Here is a 24754-nt window from a genome sequence, read left to right as displayed (position 1 = left end):
GCCCCATAAAAAAAAACTCGAACAGGGTTGGGGGTGGTTCAAGAACCATTGATTGAGTCTGTGAAATGGAGAAGAGAAAATAATGAGGTATCAGGGATAAAATAATATTTTTTTAATATTAAACTACGTTATATAATACGTATATTGTGGCGATCCAATTAAAACGTAACTATTTTGTGTGTGCTTTGCTGCTTTCAAAATTGAATCATTTGAATCATATATTCAAAATAATGATTCATTTAATAAATTAAATAATTTGAAATATAGTATATCTGTTTGCTTTGTAGTAAAAATTTATATATAAAAATAAGCGGATTAAAATTTATCGAGGTTTTTCAATTTAATTAGATCGTTTATTCAAACGAAAACGGTGTGCCTTTTTTAATATATCAAATGTATTTTTGACACATATAATGTTCACAATTCTATTCTAATAGCTATTGATTTATCCAGTGATCATTATCTACTTTGCAATTTATCTTTCTTAGCTCATTGGCTTATTTTAATGTCAGTATACATACACAGCATAATAGAAAAAAAGCTCAAAAACCTACTTACAATTGTTATAAATGTTCATAATACATTTTAAACATCTTTTTATTTTATTTTACATATTTATTTATTTATTTTATTCTAAACAGACCATTGTGGCATAACAGGAATTCCTAAAGCGCCACAATGGTCAAAAAATATAACAAAAAAAAACAAAATAACAATTAAACATAAATTAATACATAACGAAAATAATATACTCATCAATTATAGTTAAAAAAATGCATTTGAACATAAACATAAATACATCCATACATAAAAATAAAAAATAGCATTTAATAATAACAGATAAAGTAAAAATATCAAATAAAAAATATAGCATAAGGAATGCCTTGCACCTACAGCCAGTTTCAATAAATATGTAAGAAACAACTACAAATACAAAACATCCCTGTAAGGCCCATATGTAGATATATACCAGGAAGACAAATAATTATTTAATTAATTAATCCATAGAGACATCTATGGATTTGTACATATGTTTTTACATATTCTACATATATCAAACTCGGATATATGTGCCAGCGGGTTGGATGATTTTTGCCAATTTCAAAATCAGATAAATTGGCAAACTGTGATAAGAAACAATCGACTTGGATTAAAAAATTTCCAAGTCTAACCAGCAGTATTAAAGATTAGCACGGGATTAAACCCGATAACCTCTTGCTGTTAAACATAAACGTCTATATATGTTTATTAATAACTAAAGGCTATTCAAACTTGACGATCTAAAGCAAATTGCATTTAGGTAATCTGTGTATATGTAGATAACCATAAAATCGTTAAAAAATTTAAACAGTATAAATATACAAATATCATGATTACTGAATGAAGACCTCTACAATACGCTTCAATTTTTTGCGCAACTCTCATCTATCATATTCCACACATTTTCCTGATTTCTTCTACCCATCTTCTTTACGGCCTTCCTTTTGCTCTTTATATTCTCTCGGGTGCCATGATAGCTTTTATTTTATCTATCTTTCGTCCATTCTTCTAGCTACGTGGCTCACCCATTGCCATATCAATCTCTTCACACTCTCCACTATATCCATTAATAAATTTATATATATACATATAATATTTTTAAGAAAATTGTAGTTGGATAATCTGTGTCAATACATAAAGGTATAAGGATTTTTGTTCAGACTCTTCATTACTGAATTAATATGAAATTCAACGAAAATATTCATATATGATGTATCATTTTTATAGTGAATCTCAATTAAATCGAATCGTCTCTTGTACGCAATCAATAGTATTGTGATAGATGTCGCTTTGAATATTTATTTTTTTATATGGTGTTTTAGTCGTTCTAATCAAAAATGCTAAATACGTCTCCTTGCAAATAGTCTAGGGGGGGGGGAGGGGATTCGTAATTGAAGGGTTGAAACTCGCCGAGCTGAAGGTGTCTGGTTCGAATCAGTCTTCTCCGTCTCTGTATTTGATTAACAGCGGTTTGGTATGTGTCACCAAGCGTGAAAATACACGAATTTGCAACGAACGAGGATTACGTAGCAAACATTCGTAGAGGCGTAGCGCTACGGCGAAGCCGAGAGCGGCGCTCTTGTTTTATCTGAAATTATTTTTCCAATTAACGAAACCGGAGAGTCAAGATTTTCCACGCTCATTCTCCAGGGAAGACGGATGGGGAACGAGAGGGGGGAGGGGGGTAGGGGGTTAGCCGATTTTCCGTTTTTCCATACGTAACGAGCCGCCAGTGATGGCGCATCAAAGGAACGCGTACCATTATTTATTCCGGTAGCATCGAGTCTTTTTCCCGTTTGCGCATTCTATTCTTTATTTATTTTTATTTGTGTTGTTTTCGGTCGAAGTAGTACGCCGAAAAATTTTCAATTGCCTCCGGAAAAGGGGGGGAAATTTTCCGAAAATCTGGCCGGATTTTTTCGGTTCGTTTGGCTAAAGGAAAACTCTCATTATGTAGCCGAATGTTTTTTGTATACTTAATGAGTTCAATCCATTATTCGGATGAGCCTTTTTCGGGTTCGCGGGTCTCGGCCGCTTCCTACCCCACCCTCTCCACCCTCTCGCAACCAAAAACCACCCCCTCCCCGTTAGTTGGATATTTCGGTCCTTTCCGCTGCGAGAAAGGATATGAAACGTCGGAAAAACGATGTTTTTTTTTTGGAGCCCAGTGCTCATAAAAAAATCAGCCGGAAAGTCGAACGTAATTGATATACTCCTTTCAACGATCCATAAATTATGATGCGATTCTCGTTATGTAAAACGGAATGTTCGTTTTGAATGCCGACTTAAAATGTATAAAATAAATTAAGTTCGCTTTCACCGCTCAATGCCAAACGGGAGTAATTGATTTCAGCAAATTTGATAATAAACAATTTTTTTCAAAAGCCAAAATGTAATTGATGTTGCAAATTGAAGGAATCGTTAAATTCAATTAATTATTGCGACATTCAATATATTTAAAAAAATACATACATACATATATTAAATTTATTAAAAGGCGTATTGATTTTGTATTTAAAATTTTCAATGCTTTTTATCAATCATCAATTATATTCACAATACATAATAAGTATATTCTGATAGTTATTGATCTAGTGATTATTTTCTACTCTAGTAAAAATTTCAAATACCTTTTATATATTATTAAAAAAAGCCAAAATCCTTTTTACAATAAATTATTTAAAGCATAATGATTTAGTTTAACCACAACGTGGACTATTTTCACGAATTAAAAATAATTTGTAGGAAAAAATAGCACCATTAAACTAAAAACTAATAATATTACATTTTGAAGAACTTTTAATATTATATATGCAAAATAAATCAAACTATTAACTTTTATGACATGAAATTTAAAACAAAAATTGTATATCCCCTAATAATTACCGTACAATGTTTGATCAAAGATGTCGTTTTTAATGTAAATACATTGGATTATAGCTGTATATATTAATATTTTTATATTTTTATCCTTTTGAGTAGTGAGTTAATTTTGAGTAGTGAGTTAATTTGAACACCAGAAACGTCTCAGGAGTGAGTTTTTTTTTCGGAATCAACTGACTTGAAAAATCCGAGCGAACACTCTTATTTTGTGGGAAGTTTTAAAGTTGACATATTTCGCTCGATTATATGATTGATTTATTGCCCGGCGGCGGTTTTGCCTTCCATCTCGAACCAAATTCTCTCGAAAATAAATCTATAATTTTACGCTAAATTATTTTTATGAGGGTCAAATGAAATAAATTTAGTCAGAGGTTTCAATGTTATTCGTTCGGAACATATTTTATAGTTTTTACACGTGGAAAATATTACTTTGGAAAAAAAATTGTCATCATGTTCAGTCATAAAAATTTAACTGGCTTTCACGCCTCGTTAAATTTGGTTTCTTTATTCGAATACAAAAATATATATACACAAGAGTGAAAGAGAAACCTCAGCAACACTTGAAAAAAAACGAGATGCAAATATGTCGAACAATGAGAGAGGTAGAGTATTTTGAGTTATTGAACGTGTCAAATCGTACAAGTACGGCCGTACTCTGGCGGGGCCATTTTACTTTTCACGTACCCGTACGGCCGTACTCCTCAAAGGGTTAAATTGAATAATTTTGATTTTTAAATGCTCTTTATTATTACCAAATTATGTTCACAATACATCTTATATCTATTTTAATAGCTACTGATCTACTGATCATTTTCTATTTTACAATTTTAATTTAATTTTGTTATTAATCACAGTATTATATTAATCTAATTTTAATGTATAGCATAATAGTAAAAGGAGCTCAAAAACCTATTTACAATTCTTATAAATGCTCATAGTACATCTAATATACATATAATTAAAGACTCGTAAAGAAAAGTCGATGATCTAAAGCAGATTGTGTTTAGGTAATCTGTGTGAATAATGCTGATTGATAATATTAAACAACAAGGAATGTTGACCACCATGTATAAAAATCAATCAATTCAATATATTTTGATTTTTAAATGCTTTTTATTATTACGAAATTATGTTCACAATACATCTTATATCTATTGTAATAGCTACTGATCTACTGATCATTTTCTATTTTACAATTTGAATTTAATTTTGTTATTAATCACAGTATTATATAAATCTAATGTTAATGTACAGCATAATAGGAAAAAGAGATCAAAAACCTATTTACAATTCTTAAATTCGATATATGAAAATTCAAATAATAAAAAAAAATTGAACAATTCATATAAAAACAAACGAACGATTTCTTTAACGTAAAATAATTTTCTTTTGTTGTTTTTTTCTTTGTTGTATTAAATCCTCCATTGTATTCAGTTTCGACGGTAGATTTATACACCGAGCAGTGCGTATCACTTATATCAAAAGTTACAGGTAACGAACGAAGTTTCGTCGACCATACAAATAGACCATTCTACAGCAGAGCATTTTGATTGTTTCAGGCAGGGGCAGATTGTACCCGGCGTATAGTGTAAGCGGGTCGGAGGGCGAGGGCTCGTGCGGGGAGGGAGAGGAGGGCCGCTGCCCCCTGGGGGCGCAGCCCTGCCGGGGGCTCTCCGACACCCCAACCAGCGAGAACGCCTCCGACGCCACGCTCACAGACTCAGAGCTGGCCCTGGCACGAGACTCCACGCTACTAGTGCATAACGGTCAGTAACTAAACTTGACAATTTTCCACCATCCGGATTATCCCGAGACGTGGTCCATTACGAGCCAGGTGTGATTGACGCGTCCCACTTTCGCCTTCTCGCCCTCGCCACGGGGCGCCAAACTTCACCGCACAAAGTTAACACAAAAGATCATATTTCACAGGGGGGGGGGGGAGGAGAGAGAGAGCTGAAAAATAAAACGCTGTAACCTGAAAACGCTGAAGTGAGAGATGTTGGAGGGCCCGCACACACTTACCGTTTCCTACGTCACGCGCCCTGCGAATTTATTAGGCCTGACATCGCACGTGTATTATACACACGTGCAGGTATACATTATACGCCCTGTGTTTCGGCCTAACCACGGTCTTATTTTTCGCGTATTTCAAGTCTAAATTTATTTCCTATTTTATAGTTGGAAGCAAGATCATGTATTCGTGGCAAAATTCATCAATTTTTCTCTTAATAATATTTATTTATTTATTTTATTTATTCTAAACAGACCATTGTGGCATAACAGGAATTCCTAAAGCGCCACAATGGTCAAAAAATATAACACAAAAAAAAAAAAAAAAATAGCAATTAAACATAAACATAAATACATCCATACATAAACATAAAAAATAGCATTTAATAATAACAGATAAAGTAAAAATATCAAATAAAATATATGTAGCATAAGGAATGCCTTGCACCTACAGCCAGTTTCAATAAATATGTAAGAAACAACTACAAATACAAAACATCCCTGTAAGGCCCAAATGGAAGAGAGTTAATCAAAATTTCACTCATAAATCACAATCAATCATGAAAACAATGATGAGCGCAGACTACCAGATAAATGGGTTAGAGTAATTGCCGACAATTTACGCTCACTAAGGTGAAAAATATCACATTCAGTCTCGGCAGCAACGATTTCATTAAGAATTCGAATAGCTCTTGGAATAGGAATATTGAATTACTAAATAATAACTATTGTATGCAGATCTTAGACTTACATATATATAGATTGGTGCTACTTAAATATGCGGTCTACCTTTGAATCGCAGTCGACTGTTTTTTTTTTTTTTTGTATCGTAGCAACGAAATGTTTATTACAATTTTTGTTTTTTCCTGCCGCCCTATAATCAAAATATATACATATATCTCCTTACCAAATCTTAAATGAATAGGGCCAGCTTAACTTGACCTAACCTATCCTGCCCTTAAATAAATAGGTGTTGGCTGCTAAGATGTGCTTTTTTTGTGAAAATGTTGATGAAATAAAAAAAAGGTATCTTATCAGCCAACACCTATTTATTTATGGGTCAGGATAGGTTAGGTTAAGTTAAGGTTGGCCCTATTCATTTAAGATTAGGTTGTTAGGGTCGGTATTATTCAGTCTCAGTGTCACACACGAAAACTGAGATAGTGAGATCGCATATTAAAGTAAAAATGTGAGGGTAGATCAAATACTAAATTATATATGTGAAGGTAGACCGCATACTAAAGTAGCACCCATAGATTGTAGGAAAATTCGAAAAGTCGGAATCATGTTTTTCAACGACTCAAAGTACTGGTTGGAAGTGTTGATCGTTTGAGAATACATGTGTACATATGTGACTAGTCATATCGATTAAACTTCACCTTTTACTTAATTTATTTATGCCTTGTCTTTTCCTTTTTGTACCGTCTAGGAGACTTACAAATATATACTTTTCCATATGTATTATATATGAAAAATAATTCATAAATGTAATCGCTCAAGTTACATATATTTTGACAAATAGTGATTTGTAGTAATTTATTCAATTTGTCGATACAAGTGTTTCATTTTTATTTCGACTGCTTTTATTCAATTTGCTTCATTGACACAAATAGTGAATAGCTCGTTTATTTGCAGGGAAGTTTAAACGAATTAATTCAAATCAACTGATGTCATACTATGTATGTATTTGTGAAAATATGAAATATTGTCATATTTCAATGTTTGAATCAATTGTGATAAACTATTTGTATATTGGCCAGTGTGTTCAATTGAATATATGTATGTATGTACATACATGCATACATATATAGATACATGTACGTGTAATAATATATATAGCCACTCGTAAAAAATACTTATAACCGAAAGTAATCGGGTATTTGAATCAGCCACTACCTGCATCGCTTATTACTAGGAATTCGTCCCAATGCTTATTAAATCTACATCTCTTCATTGTTTTTTTGTTAATACGAAATTGTCCATTTAACACAAATCAGTGTTTCAAAAGAAGTGGTTTTGACGTGTTTTTTTTATCGTTTTCGTTTGTTTTTTTATTTATTAAAGAAGTGCAAGAAGTCTTTTATTTAAAAATGACAAAAATATGGATATCGAGTGAAGGAAACACGGCTCAGATTGTTTTAATACATTTCTAAGGAATAGATAAAAATTTTCAAATAAATCGCGATGTTCGGTTCAAACGACACTTAAAGTAGACAGTAAGATTGATTCTAAAAAAAATCGATCAAAAACGGGAAAAATTTATACGAGAGATCTCATTTTAACGATCATGTCTTTTGCAATCCCAAAAACGGATCTTTTGAACTATCTGGAGACGTGAAAAGTGAATTAAATTTAAAATTTTCTTTATTTATCGTAAGAAAACGTCTGACTGAAGGTAGATTATGGCGTTTCAGATTCAGAAATTGACCTTTGCTTTCTGAGATAAACATTTAAAAAAAATAATTTTTCTATTCAACTGAAAAAATTCAATTCAATATATAGACTTTTCCTAATTGAAGAAATTAATTAATATTTTGATATATGCTCATCATTTATATATGTTACATGGCAAATTTAGTAATACAATCTATAGTAAATTATATATGTAGATAAAAAAAAACAAATAAATATATGAAACTAGTATATGAATAAGTATGTATATGTTGAATTTTTTAATCAAGATTGTTTCATTTCAATTTGATTTTGTCCCAGTTTCAGGACATATACGAAGAGGCCGTTTTTGTCCCAGTTTCAGGACATATACGAAGAGGAGTTATTTTATTTGAGCTGTGAAATATATCGACTCTTAAAAAATGAAATAGTGAGGGGGGGGGGGAAATTGCGAGAGATTCATAGAAGTTACTAAGAAAACACACTTGAACAAGTCTTCCCTCGGCGAGAAAACTCTCGCAAAATATTGTTTTTATTTATTTATTTATTTATTTATTTAACATATTAGCCAAAGTGACATTACAGAGATCTCCAACGCGTCACTGTGGCCGGTCATTCAGTAAAAATAACATCATAACAGTAATAATAACTTATAAAAATAACAATATTGACACAACATCATTAAAATCATAAAATCATAAAAAAAAAAAACATAGATAAAGTAATAACAATCATTCATATTTAATAGGCAAAATCAACCACTGGCATTCCTCAACAACCACTCAACCAGATTAGTATATTTTATATTGAAGAGGTCAATTTCACCAGAAATCCGGTTGAGCAGATATATAGCCCTAGATATAGGAGCCGTTGTCAACATATTTGTGCGAGCCACAGGAGGAACAAACAAATCACGATATCTCAAGTCCCTGAATTTGCTAGGTGCATTAAACCTAAATTCATTTAGAACCTGAGGATTGTGAATTATCCCATTCAACAGCTTAAAAAAGTGCCTTCCCAGTAACATATTCCGACGAGACTCCAATGAGTTGAAACCTAACGCCCCTAATAGGAATGCACTAGGATATAGCCAAGGATAATAACCATACTGTTTCAAATAAAGATATCTGAGAAACCGTTTTTGGATTCTCTCAATCTTCAATGAATGAGTTATATGGGTAGGATTCCATATAATAGAAGAAAATTCTAGAATACTACGTACTAAAGATTCATAAAGAATTTTAAGCACCAACGTACTCTGGAAAGGTTTGCTAACTCTTAGTAAGAATCCCAGCATTTTTGTGGCTCGCAAACAAATATTGTCTATGTGTCGTTTAAATTGAAAATTATTCGAGAACAAGACCCCCAAATCACAATATTCATCCACAAACTTTAATTCAACACCACTTAGGCGATATGGATAAATCAAGCGATTTGAAGATCTTGCCACATTGAGAACACCGCATTTTTGAATGCTAAAAAATAATTTATTATCGACAGACCAACTTGACAGCGCATCTAAGTCCAATTGGAGAAGGGCTGCGTCACTATGAGACTTAACTGTCATAAAAATCTTAAGGTCATCGGCGAATAAAAGATAGTCTGAATACTTGATTATTTTTGAGATGTCATTAATGTAAATTAAAAAGAATAATGTCCCTAAGTTGGACCCTTGAGGTACCCCAGAATGTGAAATAAACTCATTTGAGGAATTAGGGTGAAAATAGACAAATTGCCTCCGATTTTCAAAGTAATTTTGTATAAGTTGCATCAAGCCATTTGATAACCCAAAATTTCTTAACTTCACAAACAAAACATTATGGTCTACCATATCAAAGGCCTTCATGAAATCGGTATATACTACATCAACTTGGTTTCCCGCATCAACCGATTTGGTTACATAATTGGAAAAACATAATAAATTAGTAACTGTTGAACGAGAACTTCTAAATCCATGTTGTTGATCGATCAAATATGGTTCACAGTGATTGTAGATATACCGATGTAAAATTGCCTCGAACACCTTGGCAGGAGCAGAAAGTAGCGCAACCGGTCTATAATTTGTAATTGATAAAATGTCACCTTTTTTAAAAATGGGAACATTTTTTGTGATTTTCCAAAAATCAGGAAAAATTCCCGAATTTAATGACAAATTGAAGATAAAGCATAGTGGTTGCGTTAAAGGAGCTTTGCAAGCTTTCAACACATACGCAGGAATGAGATCTGGACCAGCCGACAGTTTTGGTTTCAGTCTGTTAAAACCATAAATTAAGTCATTTTGATTGCAGCAATCTAGGTTTAGAAAAGGGAACCAGCCATTGTCTGATATACTGTTAGACTGACCTTGTACAGATTGACAACTCCGCACAATATTGCTAAAATGTTCACCAAACTTATCAGCAATATTTTGGGAACCATGTACCTCACAGTTTTCATAAATCATAGTGCCAGGCATATTTTTAGTAAAACGTTTAGAATTAATAAGTGACCAGAAAGCAGACGGCTCCTTAGATAGTGCAATTTCACAATTTAAAATATATTTTTTACGGCATTCATCCATAGTTGATTTTACTAATTTACGCAGATATACAAAATCAGCACGTGCTATGCAACATTTCGTTGTTTTCCAAATTTTATGGACGTAAATTTTTCTTTGAATAATCTTAATTAAATCTTTTGAAAACCATTTAGGATACTTATAATCGTTGGATAACTGGGCAAATTTATTTTTATTAAAAATGCCATTACATTCATTATATATATTCGCGCGCTCACTAAGTAGCGTTTTCGGACGCGGGTTCGCCGCGCGTTCAACTCTTTCGAAGAAAGTTGTAATTGCGACCGTTGCATTGTTTACATTGTTTTTTATTTTTTTTTATTTTATTTTTATTTTATTAATTGAAAAATCAACAGACAGGATGTACAGAGATAGGTATAAAAAACACAAAAAGTAAATAAATAATATATGTAACACCCGAGTCCAATAATAGATTTTTACAAAAATGAAAAAGATAAATATAAGGAAAACAAATTAAAAAGTAAAGAATAAAGGCATGACAAAATATGTAGTACATTGCATAATTAAACTATAGTATTAAAATATTTGGAAAAGGTTATAAGATAGAATATAAGAAGAAATTGAAATTTACAAATATAAAAAACAAATGAAAAAGGCAAATACAAAATAAACAAATGAAATGGAAAGGAATGAAAGCTATAATATGATTAAATAGCACATTACATAACTAAACTAAAGTATAAAAATAATGGAAATATTGGAAAAATAGAATAGAAGAAAAAATGAATCAATCGGTCAAGATTCTCTTGATGTTAGACCTGAATTGATGTAGGGAAATACCAAACAGATCAACCTCATTCAGCTCTCCGTTAAACATACGATAAACGCGCTGCAGATAAAAATATTTTTGGGAATTAGTATTGAAAGGATCAAGTGAAAAGAGTGTAACGCGTCTAGGGTATCGAACTGGGATTCTGAAATTAACCTTATTCAGTAAATCAGAACAATCAAGGAAACCATTTATGAGCTTAAAGAAGAATATAGCATCAGAATGTCGTCGCCTGACAGAAAGATTGTTAAAAGAAAGGATTTTTAAAATGTCGGAAACAGTAGAATGGGTATAGGTAGGAAAAAGGTAGCGTAAGGATTTAATAAATTTAAGTTGAACTTTCTCAATACAATTAATATGGGATAAATAAAAAGGTGACCAGATAATTGAGGCAAATTCAAGGTGAGACCTTACAAAGGAAAAATAAAGTAATTTTAGTACATAAGGATCATTAAAGGGTTTTGTTGAGCGGAGTAGGAATCCAAGAGATTTAAATGCTTTGTTGGTAATAAAAGAAATATGTTCAGAGAAATCTAGTTTATTATTGAGTATTACACCAAGATCCTTAATAGAAGATGACGTGTTAAGGATTGAATGATTTAATTGATATTGATTAGTAATAATTAATTAATAATTGAATTGTTTCACGACAAGCACCGATCGTCCTCTCATAATACGCTTGTATTCGAAAAGTGAGATCACCGACGAGTTCACGTTTGCCGTGTTCGCGTTTATATTATGATATAAGTTGGCTTGCGAATTATTACCCGCAAACTTCCGAACCGGCGACGAAGAAGTGTTTCGGCGCGAGTTTAACCTACTTTGTGCGAGTGTCGTCAAACTTTCGCAACACCCTATCGCATTTTACCCGCACGTAAGTGTTATATTCACGCCGAAATATTTACACATATGTGTGTACATATATATATATGTATATATGTACGTCGCGAAAAGAAAATCGTCGAATCGCATGAACTTGGACCGATCGCGTTCGATCCCGAGCACACGGAGAGAGAGAGAGCTCAGGGCGCGTCGCCATTAGCGACGATCAAACTTTTCCACTTTGGGACCCCTCCGACCTCACATTGAAACTTTCGCACGCCGAGAAATTGTACACACGTACATATATCCATACATACCTACGTATATCCACGAGGGTGTATGCGAAATCTCGGTTGAATTGTGGACGGTCGGCATTATAAAGTTGTTGTGTGTATGCGAAGGTTTATACGGCCATATGGCGCTACCAAGTTCTCGTGACATCTATGTACGTATGTACATATTTATACTTTTCCACCTCCCTCTTGCTACGTATACCCCTCCTCGTGTGGAAGACTTAATCCTTTCGGAACCCAGGGCGTAAAATTTCGCCGGCTATTTTACGGCTTTGCGGATTGCGGGACCCCGTTTTATAGTTGGCCGCTGCAGCTCGGTTCGGACATTATTAAAAGTTTAGGCGCGCGTGCGCCGTTTTCGGCGTGTAATGATTTAAATATTATTTGAAGTTGAATTTGATTTATTTGTGTAATTTAAATGTGGCGTATTTTATTTATTAAAGTATACGGCTTTCGTGTTTTTAAGTGGTCGTACTTATTTATGTATGTGAGCATGTTTTTTGCTAATGCTCATCGTTTTGGGTATATGTACATAATTCAATTTAAAACTATGTACTTTACGTGTAGCCATTTTCATATGTGTGTGTGTTTTCCCGTCGAAGGCTTTTGGTTTCTTATCCCGACTGAAGACTTTCTTGATATTTTCTTGATTACGCTTCTTGATATTATCTTACAATAGTAAGGAAAGAAACTTTTTTTATGTTAAACAAACTTCAAAATGTGCATTCGAACTTAGATTTTTCAAATTTTGATCAAAATCAAAATCTGTGTGTTTTCACATAAGATTTTTAATTACATATATGTATGTATGTATGTATGTTTTTATGTTTTGTGATCATGAGAAAATTTAAGCCCGCGATGCGATATTGACTAATTTGAATCGATTACTGATCAGTTTACACGGTATTTTATGCTGTGTGTTTTAGTATACATGTGTATCTATGCATTTTGGAGATAAATCTTTAATTTTATCAAACTGAAACTGGATATTGGTCAATGAAATGCTTATCGTAGCGCTGCAATTTTTTTTGAATTTTTAATACAATCAGAAGGGGTGTTTTCCTTTATAGGTATTTTTTTTATTTTGTATATATTCATATTTTTTATTCAATATATATTTTTTGTATTAAATTAAATTTATATTATGTAGTAGGTATGTGTGATACTTAAGGCTTCAACTTAATTAAATCTAAGGAAATTTATTTTGATCATTTATACATAGGTATGTACATAGTTTAGTATCTACATTTTGAAAATTGACATAAGTGATGTAGAAGGTAGAGTGAGACTCTTGGGATTCGATATACATATGTATGTATGTATGTCTACGGTCGTTTGAGGTACTGTTATATTGAAACAGTACCTCCTGCCAGTAAATCGTCTGCCTCTCTAAAGCTACCGGTGAAATTAGTTGCAATATGTTTGCGTTTCTATTGTCTCGATCTAAAAGCGATGTCGTTCGTCATTGCAGTCTAATGCATTTGATTTGTTTCATTTCAAAACATTCCGTTCGGTTGCTAGAATGGCCCCAGGCCACCGGCGAAACTATCCCGTCTGTTTGTTGTCTGTGGCTCCATTCTGCGCACCACCTCTGCGGTGTGTTTGTTTCTCGCTAACTTTGCCAGCAGTTTGAGAAGCGGTGGCTTTCCCGCGCGGGACGGGCGCTTTTCCGCGCGGCGAAAATTCTCGACACGTGTGTGTTCGTACGTATTAACGCTTATCGAAGGTCAGTTGAAAATCTTTTTTTACTTTTTTTTTATTTATTAGATTGTATCTTCAATTTTTATTATTTTTAGTTATACATACATATAAGGAACACTCGTTTGTAATGCGATTTTCATAGTTTCCATAAATCACATCGGTAGCGTTTATTAAATGTGTAATTTCAGCGTTAGACGATTATATCTCGGTTGTAACCTTCGCCTTTTTTTTCGCTTTCTACCGGTCGATCTATGTAAAGTATGAGCTTTTTAAAAATAATTGGATTTTTTGACATCGTAGATCAAAGATCTGTAATTTTGTAAAAAGAAAAACAATTGACCCATTTTTTTTGTTACCTTGCATACAATAGTAATTATCGAAAAATTGTATTACATTTATTGCTTGTTGGAATTTTATTTCGTTGCACGATATTGCTATTATTATTGAGCACGTTAAAAAGGCTTTCGATTATAAAATCTTAATAGCTTTTCCATTATGTTCGAAACGTTTTCTCTGACGTTGCAATTAGCCCGTTCAATAATGAGAAATTGTAGTTTTGAAATAATGCAATGTTGTTGTATTTTACATATATCGGGAAGGTTGTACGTGTGTATGTACATATGTACGTGTATTTTATTCAATTTGCATATTTGAGGAAGGTTCTTATGATGATCTAACCGTTCCGTTGTGGAGTCTTACGCGTATGGGTACACAGTGCGGGATTGTTATCGTTCAATTTTGCCCTTCAAAAAAAAATAAATTTACAAAATTTTCTGCCGGCTCTTGAGCATGTTTGGGCGGCTCTTGAGCTCTCCTAACGACGTTTTTGGGTCTGTGAAAAAATCGTAAAAAAGCATGTTTGTTGTTGGCGCGCGTGCGCCCGCTTGTCGTAAACCTTTTTGAAGTATAATCGCAGTAGGCGGGCCGTCGGCCATTACCTTCTTCTGTTTCGTCCAATTTACGGCCCATCAGCGTCTCACGGAAGAAGCAATTTCCAAGTTTAAATGAGTGTCGCGACAACAAGGAGAGAGTGGGAGCGGATGGGCGCGGGGAGCTCGGGAGACGGGGTGGTGAGAAAAGTGGTCGGGAAATCCACCTCGTCCTCCGATCCCAAGAAAAATAGATAATAACAAAGGCGGAAAACACACCGAACCAGACGCTACAAAACCAATCTTGGGACCGCAAATCGTACACACACACACACACACACACACACACATATATGTATGTATGTATAAGAATTTTCTATGGGTATTGTAGACTCATTTTTACCTCGGCACTTATTTGCCACTTCGACCATGTGTCTGAATGGACTAATTCAATATCGTATTCTAGTATTATGTTCTATGGAACTGTTTGTTGGAAAATTTCAGGTATTTTATTGATTCAAACAAAAAAAATGTGATTTTCACAACATTTTTGCAATGAGAGTTGAAAATGTGTATTCATGATGCTTATAATACTGTCTTAAACGTACTTTATTTAAAGCTATATATTTATCATTCATTTTAAGTTGTGTGCAATTTAATTATTCAATTCATATAGAGAATACTTTAGTACATTTTTATTTATACAAGATAAAGAAATAAATCCTACATATCTTGTCTAAGAAGTAGACATACATACTTTCAAAACAAAATAAGCGCATTAAAAAAAACAAAAGTGTAGAAAGGTGTTCACAGCTATTGACCGATACATTTTTCGCTGATGCTTTTCAATGCAATTAATTTTTCGTCTTTAAAAGAGACACATTATCTACGTGAATTCCATATGTTTTGTAACATAGTTATGCGTATGTGTATAGTGACAGATTTTGTAGAGATGGTACGGTTTTTACTTTGCTTTTATTGTAGGTATTATATTTTCAATATCCGTTCGACGATTAGTATGCCGAAGTGGCGCAATCAACGGTATTATCTCACGAAGCTCGGTTGTATCGGAAGAAATATTCGGAATTAATAGGCGATATGTAGTGTATATGTATATGTATGTATATAGAATTGGGATTGGAAGCCTCTGCTACTTCCTTTTCCACACAGCAATTTTCATAGACATAATGGTTTTCGCTTTAAGGGAAGCTCTCTCTCAGTCGTCGAGCGCGCGTGCTCGCCAGCTCCAGCTTATTTCGTGTGGATGAAAAGTTGTATCGATTCTTTTGTTCGGCTGTGATTTTCGTTCTTTTCACCCGCACCCGGGGTATCTCATTTTGTCCGTAACTTTCGCTCCTTTCTTTATTTTTATTTTCGGTCGCTCGTCGAAACAGCCCATGGTAAAAGGAAGAATGGGAGGAGGTGTGGGGGAGAGGAGAGCTCGAAATTTAGTTGGCGAATTGTTTGCTCGATAAGAGGGCGCCGAACCGAACACCCTCTCCGAACGATGGGGGATGTGAACGAAAAAATCCGCGGTCTATTTATTCATAAATTAGCTTTCATACTTTCGCTGCTTTCGACAACCGCCTTCCGAGTTTCTTTTTAGCGGTGATCGTATTTCAAATTCATAAATGAGATTTGGGCCACGTAAGTACTATGTAATATATTATGTATAAGTATATATGTACATACATACGTGTGTATATGTATTTACTCACTGATTCACGCCTTTCGAATTAAATTCAATTGATCGACAATGATACAGTTTGCACGTCAGCAGTTGAACGTGTCACCCGAGAGTGATGCATAAACAGTTTCGAATTAGATCAGCATTGTAGATTGGAGTTTAGTTATGGCCACTTGTCATGCAACGCTCTGATAAAATTTAACGTGTTGTTATTTACGTATCGACACGGCGGTAAATCAATTATAATCGTTAGGGTATTTGCGACGTGGAAATTTGTTTTTATATACATACATATTTACATAAATACTAGATGGACAAAACTATCGTATAACGTGACGTGATATGATTAAGCAATTGTTTTCCAGTCTATAATTGAATAATGCATTGTATTATCTTGATGATTACGAGTATGTGTAACGCTACTGGCAAGATCTGAATAGTTTGAATCAAGATAGAATCTGTATTAGCTTTCATACAACATTATCATCCATTTTCTATTTTTAATGCTTAAAAAGGCAGACTTAAAACTACTGGAGATGAAAACCTCTTCCAAGATAACTTATGTACATATGTATATATGTACATACATTGAGTACGCAAACCTTGGAAATGCATAATGAAAGAAAAAAAACCTACCGCGTGTTTAATAAACCAGGTAAGAAACAGGCTAGGTGCATGGATAAATTATAAAGTTTGTGGGAATGTGATGAAAGTCTTTAGTTTCATGCGTTGTTTGTCCAGCGTTTGTCACGATCAAAGAAATTTACTTAAAAAATCTAGTGAGGTTTGCAACTTTCTAAAGTTTTGATAAAGACACATGTATGTATTTTATAAAGTGAATTCACGTAAGCGTTGAAAATTTGTCGTCCGATTTGTTGATAAATCCAACCGTACACAATATCCCATATAAATGTCTATTTTTTTTTTGTCACTTCTATGGTGCGTCAATTTATTTTTGTCGGAATCAATTCCGCCGTCTATATTGGTCCCGTATTTTTCCTCAAATCTCCACTTGTGTATAAATAAAGGCCCCCGACATCATCGTATAGCCGAAAAGCAGAAAGTTTTCGCCGGAGAAAAGCACGGGCGAAATCTCCCCGTATGTCCCTCTCTCCCCCCACTCGGAGTTTGTCTTCGTACTTTTTATTGGTATAGTTGTAAAGAATAATCTAGTGGAAGTGGAGAGTGAACAAACGCGAAGCAGAGTTCGGCATATATACATACATACATATGTATTATGTATGTGAGCGTATATAAATATCGTCGTTCGAAATAGACACCCACGTATTTATACTGGGTACGTGTGGGAGAGGAACGCGGTCGGTCTGAGAGGCGAGAGGGAATATTCCCTCGTGGGAAATGCGAAAATGTTTCGTTCTCGCCCGAAAATTTCACAAAATATGATTTTCACAAAGCCGTCGGGAGTTTCGGCCCCGCAGCGAAAGGGTTAATTTGCGAGCTACGCACGGAGCGAGCGAACGTCTTGCCGCGACGTAGACGCAGACCTCCTCTCTCCTCTCTCTCGCTCTCGTTTTGTAATATTTCCGAAATCTAATTAAAATTGAACCGACTTTCTTGATCGCCTTATTAGCACACGACCTTTTCGTAATTATTCCATTCGAAAATTTATATGATGAATTTTCGCGTGTTGCCTCTCGACGCATAATCTTTGCGCTTTGGTATTTCGATATAAAAGTGATTTTTTTTCTAAAAAATTCATTCAATATTATCAATGACTATAATCTAAATATTTAAACTTAATTAATCAAAAATTTTAATCTACTACTTTTCGTTTCCAGCTTTCAATTTCAAACTGTAAAGTGTAGTTTACTTACTCTCTTATGATTTTAAATAGGGTTGATGCCAAGTGGCCAAGTGACTTCATAATCGGGGTTCATTCGCTCAAGCAGGGCCGGACAATGCCCCTGTTTACTACATATGAGCTATTACATATATTTGAAAGTGGCATAAGTCCACTTTTCTTCATTTCAAGAAATACCTTGCAAAATATTAAATTTGCGTTTAACAATATTTAAAAATACTGATGGGCTGGAATGTATTTATTCTGCATTTACGAGATTCTGGATGTTTCTGATTCTGCATTTACGAGATCGAATTAAAAGAAGTGATAACAATTTGTGAATTAAGTCAAACAGAAATAGTGTTTTTGGAACTGATAATTGGACTTCCGCCACTTTCATATGTGTAAAGTTTTATATTTTTCTTTATTTTTTTTCAAAAATGTTCCACAGATCTGAACTGATTTTTTCATTCTCAACTTATGGAATCATAAAATATTTAATTCGAAATTTTGACACCCCACCCTTTTATCCGGATTTCGTCCTCTCGAATGAGACCGTGTACTAAACTAGCTCATATTAAAAATATCCGCCTGTTGCTTGTTTACATTCTTTTGGTATTCAATTAACTAAAAATAAATTCTACGTTATCTAATAGTATTTTATTTCGGTCAAATAACATGACAGAAGTATTTTTAAAAAATCTGTATCTTCTTTATTTTCAGTGCTACATATGTAGTATGTACATACATATGTATGTATGTATAATATATTTACGATATTAAAGCGACGAATTTTCTTTTCAATGGAAAATTTTACTGAACTTTAAATTAACCTTTAGCTCTCACCCAGAAATTTCTGACTGGTATTTTATCAAATAGTGAATTCGCCATTAAATATATTTTTTTGTATTATTTACATTAAAGCGTCGTTCCATTCGGGCGCTCATCATTGCTCTGTGTGTCGTCTCGCGGGAGTCTCGCCTCAACATCCGGTTCTGCTTGGCGACCCCTGGCCGGGTGTTCCTCGCTGATAACCCCTGACGTCCCTGCGGATTCTCTCACCTCCTCTAAAACCCCGACTCCCAACTGGGATTGTCCACTTGGACACCCCGAACCGGAGATTCGTTAAACGAATTAATAATAGTAATACATACACACATATACTAACACGTGTATATTATATACTAGTTGTTTTACCCGGCTTCGCTCAGTATTTGTAATATAAACAGCTTAAACATGGCGAATCTAACAGTAAATATTCATTTGTTTTTTACTAACCTCTTTTTACTTTGTTTTTTTTTTGGATTTTTAAATGCTTTTTATTATTACGAAATTATGTTCACAATACATCTTATATCTATTTTAATAGCTACCGATCTACTGATCATTTTCTATTTTAGAAATTTAGTTCAATTTTGTTAGTAATCATAGTATTATATTATTCTAATGTTAATGTATGTACAGCATAATAGGAAAAAGAGCTCAAAAACCTATTTACAATTCTTATAAATGCTCATAATACATCTAATACATAATATTAATTAAAGAGTCTCTAAAGTCGATGACCTAAAGCGGATTGTGTTTAGGTAATCTGTGTGCCTTCTTACTTTCACTTACGATCACTATTCAAGAAAAATGTTGGCTCTTATCCGATCATTTTCATAATTTGCTATTGTGCAAATGGAAAAAAAATATACTATTCAACCAATTGAATTGTCGTCATAGAAATTTTGTTTCGTTTACGAAGTTCTCAACCAAAAATACTTACATACATACATATATGTATACATATATATATATACAAAGTCTCTTTCGAAATTATATATTAGATGTAATATGTGTGTACTACATTGTATCATAATAACTCACACAAGTGTTCACACTTGTAATATTATTATAATATTTCGCTTCGCTATATTTTCCTATGCAAAGATTTCGCCGAACGTTTACAGATCCTATGCAAACTCAATTTCGAAAAATTGGACAGAGTCGTAAAAGCGAGCGAAAGGGCGCCAAACAACCTACACAGTCAGTCGTTCGAAACTGATGACGCGCGTTCCCGACGCTAAAAACTCGCACACGGGTTAACATATTCATCCTCCTTAGGTAGGTATAATATAACTGGGGAAAAAATAAAAGTAACTCAGCAATATGCAGATGCTCTTGAGGTCGTTGTTAACTCGCCAACTCGCCACTCGACCAAAATCCTCTTTTTTTCCTTTTTTTTTTTACCCCCGGTTGGATTTATTCAGATCCGCATTTTCTTTTTTGGTGATTCGGACGAATTTGTGTGTCACTTACCCTAGGTGGTTTACATATCGCATATTTTGCCGGCCTTGGAAAAACGGGCGGTTTTGTGTTCTTTTGTAGTCGAAATTTTGTTTTCGGAGTATTTATGGAATAATGAGCGTGATGGGATATCGATGAAGTGGTCGCTTTTTAAGGATAATGTTTTATGACGTGGCTTTGTAGATATAATCCATGGGACTTTTTTTTCTATTACTTTTTTTAACATTTTAAATTATAATGTAAGTCGTGTTGGCGTTTAAAGTGTCACTTGAATTTTGTTCGGGCGTGTTATTTTATACGCTTTATATGCAAATTATGTAGTTTCATTATAAAATATTAGTGAAAGTTTTAGAATGAAAAAAATGCTCATTTGTTTTAATTATATTACTAAATATTAATTAAATGATTTATTTGTATTTTCGATAGCAGAAATACCGATTATTAAATTCAAGTTTGAGATTATTATCATAATAATGTGTGATACTGAATTATTTTTTGTATAAAATAATCTTTTACAATCCATCAATTTTCCGTGATTTTTTTTCTTGCTCTCCAGATCAACAAAAATAAAGTGAAAATTTACCGGACGGAAACTAATCAATCGATACTTAGTTTGATATACCCACTAAATTCGAATATGACAAGGTTTTTTTTTTTGTTTACTCTCGGTTATAAGATATGAGCTTTAAAAAAAAAACTCAATTTTGGCATAGCAATACTAAATTTTGAGTTAAAGACTATGTATGTACAAAGCCAAAAATATGTAAAAATTACGTACTTTTTTAACGCTCTATCTCATAAACGAAAATAAACTAGCAAAAATGTTTATCATATTCGATTTCAGTAGTTCAAGCTTTGTAAAGATTGATTAGTCTCTGCTCCTCTATGTAAGTAAAAATGTAATTATTTTGTTGCCGAATGTAATCAATTGTTTTATTGAATGTTTTTGAAATAGAAATAGTCTAATTATATTTTAGGGATGTGCAAATGTAGGAAGATGATGAATAATCTTAAAATGCAATTTCAATTTTTAACTCTTTTTAATTTATTACAGTATACATAAGATATCACATAATGATTTTGTTCAGATGTTCAAAAGCTATTGATCGCTCGTACCTAATAGAAGAAAAGTTTATCCTCTTAACAACTACAATATTTTTGAACGTCGAACTCGCCGAGCTCGTAGGTGATTTTTGCGCTTTTGGTTATTTGTTATGTAAACTTTCGAGCTTTCATTCGCTCCGACAATCGAACAATGGCCGAATCGAACGAACTTTCGATCGTGGAACGCGCGCACCGACTATTTCAATCGAACTCGATAAGAGAGAGAGAGCTTCGGTTAGCAAAAAAAAAAGGAGTAAAAAAGAAAGGAGGGAAAAAAAAGAATAAAAAATAGAGGGAAGGGGTGAGCCGGTGCCCCGATCGCTTTACACTTTGCCGGGGCCATTTTTCCCAGGAGTGCTTTTTTTTTCCAGGAGAGCGCCAGGTCCTCACGGACTCGACCCGACCGGCGATCCCTTTCTAGCCGTGAATCGGCCGCCTCTATTAGTTTGCTCCAACTTCGCCTTTTCATATAAATTCGCACAAAGGCGACGAGGGAACCAACCCCTCCCCCCACCCCTCCCACATCGCCCAATCCTCCCTCCATCTACATCGTTTACTACCAGAGTCGAGATCGCGACCTGGTCCTCCTCCTACTACTAATCCTCCTCGAAAGGTCCCTTCTCGAAAGCCTCCGCACTCCGAACTCGCGGGGTTTTCACGCGCGAAAAATCCCCGAAAGTTTCCCCGGTGGAAACTTAAATGAGCGATAAAGTGCCGACCGATCCGCTCCAATATATATCATAAAGGTCCCTCTTCTCCTCCCCCTTCACTTTCGACGACGTTTCTTCTCAAATGAATAACTCAAAAGCTCGCTCATTTTTTTCTCCGCGTCTTTTCTTTCTCACCTCCCCCCCCCCCCCTTCTTACCACTTTCCTTCATGATTCGTAGCTTACCGTGGCGTATCGGTGTATTAAATAATCGAAAATCAATATTTTGCTAATACATAAATACATGCATACATACGTACGTACAGAATGATTTATGATATATGTACATATGATTTATGATATATGTACAGAATGCGGTTTATGATATATGTACATATGTATGTACATATATTAGTTTGATTGAAAATGTGTTATACATAAATTACCTGGCGTTGCTCAATCGGGTGAAGGTTGAAAGATATAATGTATAGTAAATTTTGCAGTACCACGCAGTACAAAAGACTTGTACTTGTTTTCACATTTATTTAGTAAAATCTATTACTACTCTTTTCAACACATTTTTATCGATTTTTTTTATTTATAACATACATACATACATACATACATCATATGTGCCATGAAAGGAATTATCTCAATGTTGTACAATTACACTAACAATAACAAGGTATTAACATTTTTCAAAAATAACATTTCATAGTAGAATACAATAGAGACATCTATGCACAATCCAACAAAATTGAATACACAGGAAATTTGCTATAAAACCAATATGTCGGTAGCATTTATAAAATTCAACGAATTGGAGATGGAAACTGAGGGGAAGTATACCGATTTATTGGATCCGTCACAACAATTGGGCTAGAAAAATCGGAAAATTCAAACAGGAGACGGTTGATACGTGTTTTAATAACCACCAAGATATCGCCAGTAGCTTATTTGGCCCGCACTTGAACCCGCGACCTGTCTACTGGTATGCAAAAGCTCCATCGTTGTACTACGCTGTGGTTATATACCCATACAGATTACATATATGTATATGTAAATTAGAGATTTGTTTTTGTATGACGTTTAATTTTTCAAATAATTTCTCTATTATATAGCTTTCACTATTCAACACGAATCAACATGTATGTGTGTGTATGTGTATATTATCCAATAAAAGGCTTAATGTTTTTAATTTCGACTAATTTTATTACGATTGTCGTCGTCGCATAAATCATACATAAAGACCTAGTATTTTAAAGGCTTTGCAGTCGTTTTTACGTACGAGTCGAATAAGCACCGCTTCCGGAGCCGTAAATAAATACATATAGTGTTTTATATTTTCAAACCGGAAAAAGCGCCGCTTTCCGAAGAAAAAGCTCGACTCGGGGGCTGCGCACATTTTTTTGTCGGCGGTAAAGACCGTCTTGCGCGGGGTTCGGGGGTATCCCTTAAAAAGGCATGTTTAGGGTCAGTTAGGGCCGGTCGTAAACAAGAGTTATTGTTATGACGCCAACTACTGTACGCGTTCGAGTTCGACTTTTGACCGATACTCAACTATAGATTAGTATTTTAACGACCCGCATAGAAGGGTAAAACGCTACGGGAATAAACCGCCCTCGGAGTGTGTCTGTCTGTCTGTCTGGCCGGATGTGTACTGACTTTGTTTTATGCGCCATTAGCCGGTTTAGGGTCCAGTTTACTCGACGCGTACATCTTAACCCAACTCTTACGTCTGAGTGCCAACTTCATCTTAGTCCCTCGGATGCCTGAGAGTGGGTTCGATATATATTATATAATATATATTTTTTCAATGTTTTTTTTTTGTTTGTGTATTATTTATAATAGTGGTTGGTGGTCGGTCGGTGACATAACCTGTTCTTCCCTGTCATTAGCTGTCAACTCTGGTGGCGGTTGTTAGACAGCAAACCCGCCGTTCTACCTTATAGTTTGCCGGGTGTCAGCTGCCCCTGTTACGGCCCTGTTATTAGGCACGTGCCGCCCCTGCGCATAAACTGGCCTCGCTTATTTGTAATAACACTACGCACGTACATACACGTATATGTATCTACGTATTAACGCATCATTAGTGGTTGTCAGTATGTGCTTATGTGTATCTGTTGTGTTTATATGTGCATATGGATGTATGTATGTATGTATGTTCCAGCGGCTTGAAAATATTCTAAGGTATTAAGAAAAGTTTCGCTTTGGTAATTTTTACTTTAGAAATATACGTATGTACGATGTATGTATATATGTGAGGTTTTGTGGCCGCTAGAAAATTCAACCCTCAAGTTACATATGACTGACTAGTTCAGTTTCGATTACTGATCGAGTTTTCATGTTTTTAATAAAATATTTGTGTG

The 24754-nt window shown here is 34.2% G+C and overlaps 1 protein-coding gene across 1 annotated transcript in view; it reads left to right on the top strand.

Annotated features, from left to right (window-relative positions):
• Ten-m (teneurin transmembrane protein Ten-m) overlaps nt 1–24754 on the top strand; it is a 525280-nt gene that overhangs the window by 364180 nt on the left and 136346 nt on the right. The window contains exon 3 of the mRNA XM_077438746.1: nt 4983–5189. Coding sequence (XP_077294872.1) covers nt 4983–5189 — 207 coding nt within the window. The remainder of the gene's footprint in view (nt 1–4982; nt 5190–24754) is intronic.

This window comes from Arctopsyche grandis, chromosome 9, assembly GCF_051622035.1.
Source record: "Arctopsyche grandis isolate Sample6627 chromosome 9, ASM5162203v2, whole genome shotgun sequence".
NCBI lineage: Eukaryota > Metazoa > Arthropoda > Insecta > Trichoptera > Hydropsychidae > Arctopsyche > Arctopsyche grandis.
This window is presented reverse-complemented; position numbering and strand designations above follow the sequence as displayed.